This window comes from Apium graveolens, chromosome 10 (genome assembly GCF_009905375.1).
Source record: "Apium graveolens cultivar Ventura chromosome 10, ASM990537v1, whole genome shotgun sequence".
NCBI classification, from domain to species: Eukaryota; Viridiplantae; Streptophyta; class Magnoliopsida; order Apiales; family Apiaceae; genus Apium; species Apium graveolens.
Window position 1 is genome coordinate 229,274,304 of NC_133656.1, and position 13,029 is coordinate 229,287,332.

The following is a 13,029-nucleotide window of genomic DNA, read 5'->3' on the forward strand; positions in this document are numbered from 1 at the left end:
AATATAGTATAGTTTTACCTTGTATTCAAATAATCTTGAATATTAAAGTAATCCAAAATAATTAAATAGCTCTACACTTAAAGTCCGCATGCACACAATGACCAATCATAAGTTACCGACACTAATCATAAATGAAATCAGTAGAATGCCTAATTAAACTATGAGTGTGATTGTTGCAGAGACATGTAAGATTTGATCTTATAATTGAAAGAAATGGGTATATTTTTAGTCCCGGGGGTTGGTTGTAAAATCCTGGAACAGCTCCCAAGTTCAAAACCTCATTGTAAAACGAACCTCGTACAAGTTCGAATGAGGAAATTAAGTGACCAAGGTAACTTTTTTTAGACAAAAGATTAAATGCCAGCTAATTTGCTGCAAACTATATTTTTGCATAATTTTCTCTTTTTAGACTCCGTTTGTCATTGTTGTTGAAAACTGTTGTGTTATAATAAAAAAATGATGGTGAAAAAAGTGCTGAAAAATTAATTGATTGTTTGGTATTTTTTTAATTTATGCATATTTTGAGATATAATATATATTAAAATAATGTTCTAGAGAATATTTGATGGTGAAACTGATAGTTAGTTTCTCCAAAAGCCGAAAACAATTTTTTTCAAAGGTATGTGGGGACATGCGTTTGGTAACAGTAACTTTTAGACCAAAATCGCTTTTGCAAACAGCGGCTTTTAGAATTTACCAAACACATGTCTGACAGTTTTTCAGCAAAAAACTGTTATAGCTGTCTGCAACAACAATACCAAACGGGGCCTTAGTAAACACACAACACATTTTTCCTTCAAAAAGTTGATCAATTGTACGTGGAGTCTTGTGTGTTACTAAATATTCTTTTGCATGGTATATAGTGAGCACTTTTATTTAACTGGTTCTGAAATGTCCGATATGTTAAAAATTATAATATTTTGTTCGAAACTCACTTTACCACCTTAAAATTTTAAAGCGTTTGGTTATTTAATATGATATCGTATACTGAAGACACCGGGCAATATTATAACGTCGGAATAGCCTGAATTGGGTGACTTTCAATGGATATTGGCAACTTTTCCTATTGATTCAGGTGATCTGGGTGTGTATACTACAGGCGACGCTTGACTATTTGCATTTGTAACTTCTCGCATCCAAACTACTGACTTGCATGATCATATTTTACAAGAACGTGAGATTATTCCAATCGTTGATCATTTGACTTTAGCACAAGAATCGCTACAAATTGTGCTTTAGGGTGTAGATTTGATCAAATTATCCACTAAAGGGTTTGTCCCCAAAAACCATTGCACTATCCGGAAGATCTATAATTTAGTGGTATTTGCGAGAATATATCTAATAAATTTAAATTCTCACAAAGACAAACAACAGTTTTTCAGCGCTTGGAAGCCACACCTACTCGGGATTTCCAATTACCCACTCCCATAAAGGGGTTAAGACATCGTAAGACGCCAATGGAGTATTAAATGATAGTGCGGTACATGCTCACGATTCCTTTATTTTTAAATGGAGCTCAGTGTCCTTTATGCATGTATCGAATGGACCTATTTGGAGAGCACATTGTTCAATATAAAAAACAACCCGGGTTAAAATATCGACAAGACTTGGTAAGAGATGTATTATATGATGTATTATAGAGAGTTAGGATTCCAGCTAAAAAGGAAATATCTGTTAACTTTCTTGCTCCTCCCGATGAAGTCAGGTCAACTTTTTGGGCAGTTGATGTGTTATATTGTAGTTGGAATGAAAGAAAATACTTATGTTGGTTTAACGGGAAGTTTTTCCTTTGAGTGGATTTGGAAATGAATTGTTTATAGTTGGTTAGATGGCTCCAAAAGCAGGTGAGGCAAATGTGTGGAAACATGACCGAGCGTGCAAAGATAATCAACATGTATACATGCCTTTTGCTTTTGACACATTGGAATTCCTAGCATCTGATGCATGATGCAGTTGAGTTTCGTAGGAGAGTGCAGAAGAGCATAAATAAAAATGTTATGATTGTAAGCTCGACTGAATATATTTTTTATATAATAGGATTTACTATTTAATGAGATATTGTAGCGCGGTTTGTTGATCGCTTAACTCGTACACTTATATAGATTTTTTTTTTATATTTTATATTACTTTTATTTTTTACTTGGAAGCTCCACCTTTTTTATTAAAAACAAACCAAAACAAATCAAAATAGGTAGTAAAGTTCTATGGAGTCCACCTTTTAATTGGAGTCCTTGGAGTCCATATATGTTCTGCAAGTAAAATATAGCTTAAAATATTGCAAAACATATTATTTTTCGACAAACATCACTATTCTATTAAAAATATTGCAGATTGCATACATTTTACAAGCAGAACATTGTAAAAATATATTATTCTACAAAACATGTTTAGTTTGCAGAACATAAATGTTCATGTTGCAGAACATATTGCAGAACATATATATTGTACTGTAAATATATGAGATTTGCATGATTTTGTTGAAGTTATGCTATTTGTGTAACATGTTTTGCAAAATAACACGTTTTATAATATATTTTATTTGCAGAACATAGATGGACTCCGAAGATTCCGACAAAAAGGTGGACTCCATAGAACTCAACCCTAGGTATAAATCCTATAATACATAATGAAGGAGAGAACAAATAACCCCTCACTGAGGAAAGCAAACAAAACTGAAATTGCAAACTGAAAATCCAAATAAAACTTTTAGATATGAAAAACAAAATCATCGTAAAAGATAATCGACATCTCGAATCTAAGCTCTGCTTGAATCGAACACGAAAAATCCCAAACCCTTATATTTCAAATTAATAAATAAACAAAATGGGTAGAAATTATTCCCAAAATACAAATATAACTAAAAGGAAAAATATACAAAATAAAGGTTCTGGGGCTTTTCACCGAAAAACCGATTAAAGCCCAATATTATTTAATTTCAAAAAAAGTCCAATATTATTTTTCCGTGTCCAGAAAATACTCGACATTAATAAGGTGGAATACAAATGATTAGACCGGTTAATTTTTCTGGGCAAAAAAATTAGTGTTTATATTTGAATTTGAATTTTCAGTACACGAATTGAAAAATACACGAAAACAAACGAAGTACACAAAAATATTTCATATAATTTTGTACACAAAAGGACCACGTGTCCTCTGCACCTTGTTCCTCATTCTCCAGTCTCTGTCCCTTCTTGGCCTGTAACTCCCAGCTGTATCTATCCGTTCCTACCTGGTACTTATAATCATGTTTATACAATCATCTTACAGTTTGTTCAACTTGTTCTATAATAACCTTTAGATTTTTACTGTTTAATCATTTATATTGTTCCTACCTAGTACTAACTACAGGTAACTCTGTTTCATAAATACTAGTACTTATAATCATGTTTATACAATCATCTTACAGTTTGTTCAACTTGTTCTATAATAGCCTTTAGATTTTACTGTTTAATCAGTTATATTGTTCCTGTCTCCATCACATCCAACTGTTTTAGTGGGTACCCTTTTTCTTAATTACTGTCTTTCTCTTCTTTCAATCTTCCTCAATCACACACACAGTTTTGTAACTTTATATTCTTTTGATTCTTGCATTTTGAATGAAATTGTTTTTTTTTTTCTGTTTTTGATCTCAGTTGGGTGTCTGGTGTTTGATTTGGATGGCTGAAATAGGACCTCGGTTGTACTGCTGCTACAAGTGTAAAAATCATGTTTCACTCCATGATGACATAATTTCCAAAACATTTCAGGTACAAATTTGATCATGGCTCTGCTTTTAATTATATTCCATATGTGAATTTGCATCAGGCTTTTTTAGTTAAGATCCTGGCTTTGAAGGCGCTATCGTGATGTAAGAGTAAGTCCAATGCAAGATGCAAAATAACTATAACTATTGCTATAATTTGGCACCCAAAAGCGTCTTTTGATGCTAAAATAAAACTTCAACTCCACTGCTAGATGCATTTTGAAACCAAATATTTCCCAATTTACCTAAATTTTGCCACTTTCCCCTAAGTTTCATTTAAAGCACAACAACATTCATCTCATTTGTAGTAGTTTGATAATGTGGCTAGATGCATAAATGCATCTTTGGTTTCAAATTTAGAACCGGGATGCATATATATATGCATATTTGCATCCAAGTATAGAACTTCTTTGGAGTTGAAATTTTTGACATTTGGTTTGAAATTATAGAAATTGCACCACTTATAGCATTGCATTGGACTTGCTCTAAGGGTCTTTTTCTAGTATATGACATAGGGTGTGATTTTTGAGAAAATAGTTCTGGCATATATTTTACATGTTTCGTGTATATGCATATAGGTAGAGAAGTTCATTCTTATTAAATTCGGTCTTTACATGTCAAATTTCTAGCATTCCTATGTGTGTGATTATTGAGAAATAGTTCTGGCATAGATTTTATATATTTTGTTTATATGCAGATAGTGGAGAAAAGTTCAATCTTATTAAATTTGGTATGCAGTCGTGAAATATAAATTTTGTTACCGCTTATAACAACAAAAATTAAATAGATTAAAACAATTTTCAAAGTCCTGGATAACACAGAACTATAAAGTACTGTAAATTCAGTTTAAAGACAGGATGTCTTCACGTGTAACACAAATCGTTACTAATGATTGAGTTAATCTTTCAATCATTGCAATTTCTTCGATTTTGTGTAGGATGTGCAACTTGTAACGGATTTATTTTGAATAAAATCATGTTTGAAATTATGTTTGCCATGAAGACATGCTTCTACTGATCAATTATCCATTTTATCAGGGAAGAGATGGCCGAGCCTTCTTGTTCTCTCATGCAATGAACATTTCTGTTGGGCGAAGAGAAGACAGAAACCTTATGACGGGTCTTCACACTGTTGCGGATGTCAACTGTGGTGATTGTGGTGAATTGCTGGGGTGGAAGTATGAACGAGCTTATGAACCATCACAGAGATACAAGGAAGGGAAGTTCATACTTGAGAAATCAAAGATTATGAAGGAGAACTGGTAGTGGCCAAAGTTTGGATTTTATTTGTTTAAATTGCAATGCGCATGAAGGTGTAGTTTTCCTCTGTACAGACATTCCTCATCAAATCTTTATATCCTATCGTTCTGTAGTGCAATGTACTAGAACTCAATAAAATCTTTTTTCTGTTATGTGTCAAACCTTCCCCCTCTTGTTATCTTGAAAAGATGTGTATCCACGAGGCTAAAAAACTGGTACACAAAATATCAGAAGATGCAAGTTGTGTGATGTCAAAATGATAAGTAGGAATCCAGAGGTTGGAACAGCGTAGTTTCTATCTGTGATGGATTATTTTCTTTTTTCAGTTGTTCATCTGATCCTCTTTGTCTTTAGGACAGTTTTGGGGGTTGGATGGGATTCTTTTTGATGGTGCAGAGACACAACAGGAAATTGGTTCAGTTAATAGAATAGGAAGATCCAGTTGTAGTATGTTTTCATCAATTTTAAATACAAAATTATTTGTGAGTAAAATTCAAATTATAGAGAATATATTTCTTATGTATGCCAGTAATTTATACGTGGTAAAATAATATTTTCGTTCAAATTTTGGTGTAAATACATTAATATGTCAGAATTTGTATGTATACGGGTGCTTGCATGTACCTACATTGGAAAGGAAGAGCATTTTGTATTAGCAAAGAAGTGCAGAATATGAAACTGTACATAAAGAAAGCATTTTGCAGTGAGAAATGCAGTGATTAATAATCCTCCTCATCGTTACCAGCAGTGGGAGAAATGGTGAAATCAGTGAAGAGGGAGAGACTTTACTGAGAATCAGCATTTTCCCTGAGAATCCTCATATCCCCGACCCCCTCACCTACAAGGTTCTCCCTCCCTATCTTTACATTATTTCATTTATTCAACAGATGTGTGCATCACACTTTTATTTTGAATCTTGCTATTACTTTCTATCTCATTTCTGCAGTACTTTATAGGTTGCTCTTACTCTCTATCTCAGTTCTGCAATACTTTATAGGCTTATTGATCATTTAATACACCTAAAGGGATAGGACATAAAAATATTTAGTTCCAGAGTTTAGGTGTACACAATGGTACTAATTTTAGGGCCAATTTGTTAATAAGACTTTTTCTTTTTCTTATAAATTTTAAGAGTATGAATTCATGTTGTCAGACTTAGGCCTGTGAATGTGGTCTTGAAAATGATTGGTGCTATATAAGGAGAGCTAGATGTGCATCTGCTTGTGCGCTTGCTTCCATGTAATCACGCAATTATATTTCTTCTGAACTTCCTTCCCACAGTTTTTGTTTTATATGAAATCTAAATTTATTAAATAATGTTCATCACTCTCATTGTGTTTAATTATGACTGTAAAGCACGAGTGGGGGCTTCATAGATCTCATATGTTCTGGGGCTGCTAAAACGCTTATATGCAAGATGATGGGCAGTGACATAGAGAGAATGTGCGTACATTTCATTGAATATTCTGGTACATGGTGGAAAATAGAGTTAGCTAGGGACATATATGGGCCACGTGTTAGCATGTTGAACTCAGAGTCAGCCCTGTAACCACCTGCCTGTTAAAGAGTACCTTGAGGAGGAAGATAAATGTATGCTATCTACTATTTAGTACACATATGAAGTAGTTGAAATATATTCCATATTGGTATACAGAGCTTAGAGCTTGATGAATCTAACTTGAGGTTGATAAAATTGATAATTAGCCTTGAATATATAATGGCTGGGAGAGAGATCATGGATGAATTATGTTCTAAGTTAAGTTTTTTTAAGCTTGACAGTATTCATTAGCTATTACCTTACCGCCTTAATTTTTCTTTGCTTAAAAAGACAATAGAAGTCCTCCGCTACTGAAGGAGCGACTTTAAACTTAAGTATAGCTTGTTTTATTGGAAAGTTCTCACTTTTCACCTTTGTAGAATTTTAATCCTATTTGTGCATATATTCATGAATACATCAACTTAATTCTATTCTAATTTTCGCCATAGATTTTGGATTTTTAATCATCTCTATCAGGATCTTGAGGAATGCAATGTCATCAAAGAGGTTACAGAACTCATAAGAAGCAAGCCAGTAGACGAGAATTTATGATAGATGTCATCTTATTGCTTTCCATATCTTGATTTTCTCCATTATTGACTCAATTTATGCCACATGATGAATTGCTATCACAAGGCTATACAGTATACAGTTGTAACCCCAATAATAATCCATTTTGTATGTTTAATGTGTGGCGAACATTGTGTACCTTTATGTCTTCTTTCTTTTTGTGTGGGCGTGTGAAGTTGATGCTTGTAAGCTTGCAATTTTATTTCCCTAATAAGACAGTGTTAGCCATGATACATTTTCAAAAATAGGGAATCATCGTTGTCTTAAATTTTGCAATATTTTCATACTGGAAATTGGCATTTCATCCCTCTGCTTGCATCATGAAATTTGGCAACTTATTACTTAGAAAGCTTTACTAAAGAAAACTGACATTACCTTTCAAAAATTCTATTCTCTTGACTTCTCACCAGTTATTGATAATTGTTATCTACGCTTTCAGGCTAAAACGTGGAGAATTTTTGCTGCTGCTAATTGATCATGTATAAGGAAGAGATAGACCTTTAATGTTATCGATACATGCAGTGATGCAGAAAAGAAATAATAAGACCTCTTAGAGAGAAATCAGCCTCCTTGATATGGGCAGAGAGTTGATTTGGGTCCACTCTTGATTTTGAGCAGAGACGAACAGTTCTTCAAATCCAAGCTAACAGAGTGCTCGAGTCTGTCGATTTTTACTGACTAGGCAAGTAATATATCCCAAACTTTTATCAGTTCCTTTCTTGTCTTAAAGAAATAAAAGGAGTTGCATCATGTATATATTAATTATAATGGCTAGTGAGTAATATAGTTGTAACACATGCATATGCTTTTGTGAGTTGTTCATGTCTCATTCTAATGGGTTTTTATACAAAGAACGGTGTACATCTCCTTGTAGTTCTTATCATGTTTTTGTTTTGCTAAGTAGTTCTAATCATGTTTTATCCTTTGTTACCGGACTTGGCTGAAAATGTCCGATATGGGTGTGTCCAAGTGCTGAACTCCATAATATTTACAAATTTTTACTTATATTAGGCCTAAATTACTAATTCTCCTGTCTTCTGGGTTCTTGTGTATCTGAGCAGTTTAACCGAGGTTGCAGCTTTTACCTGCTGAAGCATGTAAACTTGCCAAGACACCGGACTTACCTATGCCATCTGGTTTCTGTTGATTTGAACCTTTAGTCAGCAACTTATATTACTACAGTTCTATGGATGACTGTCTTCGCCCTGGATAGCCCAAGTGTGGCATACAGTTTCAAAAATCACCATCACCTTTATTCAAATTGTTTAGCATGTCAGACATAAAAGTGATACAAGGGTAGCATTTAATGAGGGATAGTACATACTACATAATCAATCTAAATAGATTACATCTTGTCGAAACCTGGACATTTCACATAAATTGTTGAGCAGGAGGGAAGTCTCAGAGGAAAACCCCTCTATTATCATCTGATTTCTTAATGCAACTTCTTCCTCTTCACCCCATGGTCAACATTTAACATGTGCGTTCAAGATCATTGAGCATGGTATTTTGACCGACTAAAGCCACCAAATTACTGTTTGCTACTCAATTATAGGCCACCTTGCAATGCTTTATACTTCCGCATGCATACCTGTCTTCCCTGGGCATTCTCACTTAACAATGTGCGTTACCTGATTTACATGTTTTGTGGACTTCAATCCACATTAAAAAGGAGATGTCTTTCCAAGTATAATGTGTTTTTGCAAGTTTCAGCGACAATAAGTGTAAGGACATCAACTCATGTAAGCCAATTTCACATGGCATGCAATAATTACTGATATTCCTTGTACACATGTTTATGAAAGCCAATATTTTTCATCCCCTCTGAAAGCTAACTTACACATATTTTATCTGGTTTCAGCAGTCTGCACACAGCAGCCATTACCTGAGTTCTTAAACTTTCTCTTTCTCCGTTGCGCTGAATACTAAAACGAACTGGCAGCTGCTTTCAGGTAATGGACATCTAGTACAATCAGTTGGAGCATTGCATATCAACATATTTGTGTCTGCAGGTAATGAAATATGAAACATTCTCTCTTAATACTTTACGGAACAAAATTCTTATAATTTGAAAGACTTAATGTGCAGAAACTTGTACTAAATCCTTGCAATTTAATGGATTGGGAAAACACTAGTCCTAACATGTAAAACATCGTATAGAAATGGGGGATAAGTTAATATTTTGTATTAAACTAATTGTGTTGATCAAATAAATATAAGAAGGCGTGAAGAAGATCGAAAACACCATCCTTCTAGATGTTGGGACTAATTGTCAAAGCGCCATCCTGTTCAAGGCTTGTGAATTGCAATATTTAAATAATTAATACAAAGTAAGTATATTTGAAAAAATAAATGTCATTATATTTAGAGTTGGTATTGAGACTCATAAGTTCTGATGGTCCCTGGACAAAGGTCTTCCTTCTACGCAGCTACAGTCATTCCTTATTATATTTAAGTTATTAAATTCTTTGGATCCTTGTTTGAAGTGTCTAGTTGCCGGAGACTTGTACACAGGTCTTGTAATTAAACAAAAATAATTATGATTGTAATAATGAGGAGAAATATATAAGTTTTGTCGGAGGGTGAAAGTTGATAAAATCAGACAATATCTGAGTAACAGGGATTACTTTCTTGGAACAGATTCGAGTCGTTGTCAATCACGTAAATCAGAGAGGCTATATATTTGTATCTATATGGTGAAGAATTTACTTGAAATTTCAATCCATGAGGTAGTCACCATCTGCTAATTAGGATCTTGTTGGACCAAGACATTACAACCCAAAGGAGTTATAATTAGGATAATTGTGAAATATAATGTAAAGCCCAAGAAGGCCCATTTTGTAAGAAAAGTCCATTTGGGACTTGGTATAAATATAAGACTAACAACATCATTTGAGAGTTGGCAAATTAAAGTAAAGAGATTATCTCCTAAAATTATAGTCTTAATAATATAATAATATTGTAGACTTATCATTTGGCGCTAGAAGCAGTTTTGATTTACAAATCTAACCGGAATATGATTGTGGAAGAACTTGATCCGGGAACGACCGAACCAACTCAAGTGAAGGAGTTGACGGCAGAAATTGCTGCCGAACCCTCGACCCACGGTGGTCATGAACTGCCCAAACAACCGGCATTAAAGCCAAAATATTTGTTTCCCCCACCTGAAGGCCCTCCTGAAGACCAGCAGGTCAGCTTGAAAGATACATGTCAAAGAAACAAGAAGAGAAAGTTCGTCCCGGATCAGCGTTTCAGAGTACAGACCTCCAAAGGTAAGAAGGTTCTTTCAAGCGACATACGACTACATCTAGAAAAGAAAGAAAAGCTAAAAACTCAAAACCAAGAAAATCCAGAAGAACCAGAAGAACCACTTGACTTAGATGAAGAACTTGAACTACTCGAACGTGAGACTCGGAGGTTGCAGGCCAAACTCGAGCGAAAACGTGAAATTCACCGTCTCCGTTGAGAGCTCCAACAGACAACAATACAAAATAAAGAACGAGATGATGAGTTTTATGATGAGGACGACGACGCTGAATACGAATATGAGCCATCGGCGGAGTCGACATATTCACAACCGCGCGAACGTCGACAGCGGACAGTGTCATCCGCCGAAATCTCGCGTCAAACTGAATCAACAGAGTCCATCTCCCACGAGGAATTTGCCAAAATGCAAGAAGAAATCGCACAAATGCGTAACATCATGAGAAATCAATCAGGATTCGAAACTGTCTCCGAGAGCCCCCTATCGCTCGTCCTCGAGAAAGCTCGTATCGACAGAACATTGAAAACCCCGTCCCTCGATCACTTCGACGGATCTTCAGCCCCGTTGGCATTTCTCAATACATTCGACGGACGAATGGCTTTCTTCGGCCACTCTGAAATCGCCCGTTGCCAGTTTTTCTCTACATGCCTTCAAGGCATAGGTACAACAATTTGCCTCCTCGATCCATCGATTATTGGACAACCCTAAAAAGCAAATTCCAAGCCCGGTTCTCCAGTAACTATAAAGGCATTAAGGTCACGTCATCTTTAATGACAATGCACCAACGCTCGGGTGAAAGCCTCCGCAGTTTTTTAACTCGATTCAGAGAAGAGATCTCCGAGATTCCTGATTTAATAGAACAAATGGCCGTCAATTTCTTAACAGCAGGTATCGATAAATCGCGACATGGGCCGCTCTTAGAAGAAATTTTTGAAAAAAGACGAAAAACCTTCCAAGCAGCGTTCCAAATTATCGCACACCGTATGATGCTACAAGAAGCAGTGAGTTGTATTCTGTTGTGTATATGTTGTGTACTTGATGATTTCATTAACAAGACACCTTGGTAGATTTTACTTGGTGAAAAATGTAGCACTCGACGGATAAGGATTATAGTCCCGATGGATGACTCAATATAGTCCCGACGGATGATGATTTATTATCCATCGAGTGAGTAGCTTATGTAACAATAAGTCTGTAGCACATTTCTGCATACACATTGTTTAGATTCTGTAAGTAGTACTCAAGTCATGTTGACTTTAACTAGATATGCAGAATAGGTTGATTAAATGTACATAAATGATGTCTTGTAATTCTGCATAAATGAAATGAAGTCAAGTGCCAAATATCTACCAACGGATGATCAACAAAGCTATCGACGAATGACCAATATAGCTGTCGACGGAATGATCAATATAGCTTTCGATGGATGATCAACAAAGCTGTCGATGGATGATCATGTAATCAACGGATAATCAATTCAAACATCCGTTGACAGTGACAACACAGTCACATGCGTCGAGTGTATGCAAATGGAATATGAAGCCTATTCAACTGGGCTTTAGAGAACAAAGAAGCATTGCCATTTCCATGCTATTATGAAGATATTCAAAGATGCTGAAATAGAGTAATGAAGTAGCATAGTATTAGACTTGATAGTTTTTGTTTTATTATCTTGTCCTATTACTTTGTAATCTTGGTGATATATAAACCAAGAAGCAACAAATAGAATAACTAACTAAGCAACCAAAAGAGAAACATTAGCAAGTTGTATTCTCAGTATTTCTCTGTATTCTTAGTTGTTCATTTGTAAGCAGCTGTGAGCTAATTGCTACACAGAGTTCTCTTGATATATTATATATCTCTGGTGGATACATTAAAATGCACCAGAAAGTTTTTAAAGACTTGTGTTTTTAATTACTTGTATTTTGATTCATTTCAAGTTATTATTCCGCATTCTACAAATCAATTCACACAAATATATATATTTAAGTTAAAACCATTTTATTTGTGAAAAAGTTACAAGAATTCCATTCAACCCCCCTTCTGTAATTCTTGTTGCATTGTTAAGGGACTAACAATTGGTATCAGAGCGAGCTCTTGATAAACAAAGAGTTTAAAGATCAACAAAACAACAAGATGAACAAGAAGGATGTTGGAGTCAAGATTCCTTTTCTGGATAAAGATAATTACCATCACTGGAAGGTAAAGATGCATCTTCATTTACTTTCTCAAGATGAGGCCTATGTAGATTGCATAGAAAGAGGTCCTCATGTACCAATGAGAGTTGCAACTGGAAATGAGCCATCAGTCCCCAAACCAAGGCATGAATGGTCTGATCCTTATATTGAACAAGTCGGGAAAGATAAGAAGGCCATGAACATCCTGTTCAATGGAGTTGATGGTGATATGTTTGACAACATCATCAATTGTAAAAATGCCAAGGATGTTTGGGATACTATACAGATTATCTGTGATGGCACTGAGCAAGTTAGAGAAAACAAGATGCAGCTACTGATTCAGCAATATGGGCATTTTCATAGTGATGAAAATGAGTCTCTCACTGACATTTTTAGTAGGTTTCAAAAACAAATAAATGCTCTAAAGCTGCATGGAAGGGTCTATCAGACAAAAGACTCCAATCTGAAATTCATTAGAT

The 13,029-nt window shown here is 35.0% G+C and overlaps 1 protein-coding gene across 3 annotated transcripts; it reads left to right on the top strand.

Moving 5' to 3' along the window:
- Positions 1-3,188: 3,188 nt before the first annotated feature.
- On the top strand, positions 3,189-5,153 carry LOC141688893 (protein yippee-like At4g27745). Of its 3 annotated transcripts, none has more exons than XM_074493037.1 (3): positions 3,189-3,232; positions 3,633-3,746; positions 4,780-5,153. In XM_074493037.1, exons 2-3 carry the CDS (start codon positions 3,657-3,659, stop codon positions 5,005-5,007), a joined length of 318 nt encoding a protein of 105 aa, XP_074349138.1. In that variant the 5' UTR covers positions 3,189-3,232; positions 3,633-3,656; the 3' UTR covers positions 5,008-5,153. The 3 variants fall into 3 exon arrangements, with proteins under 3 accessions (XP_074349138.1, XP_074349136.1, XP_074349137.1); XM_074493035.1 differs by lacking the exon at positions 3,189-3,232 and adding an exon at positions 3,254-3,348; XM_074493036.1 differs by lacking the exon at positions 3,189-3,232 and adding an exon at positions 3,470-3,493.
- The last annotated feature ends 7,876 nt before the right edge of the window (positions 5,154-13,029 follow it).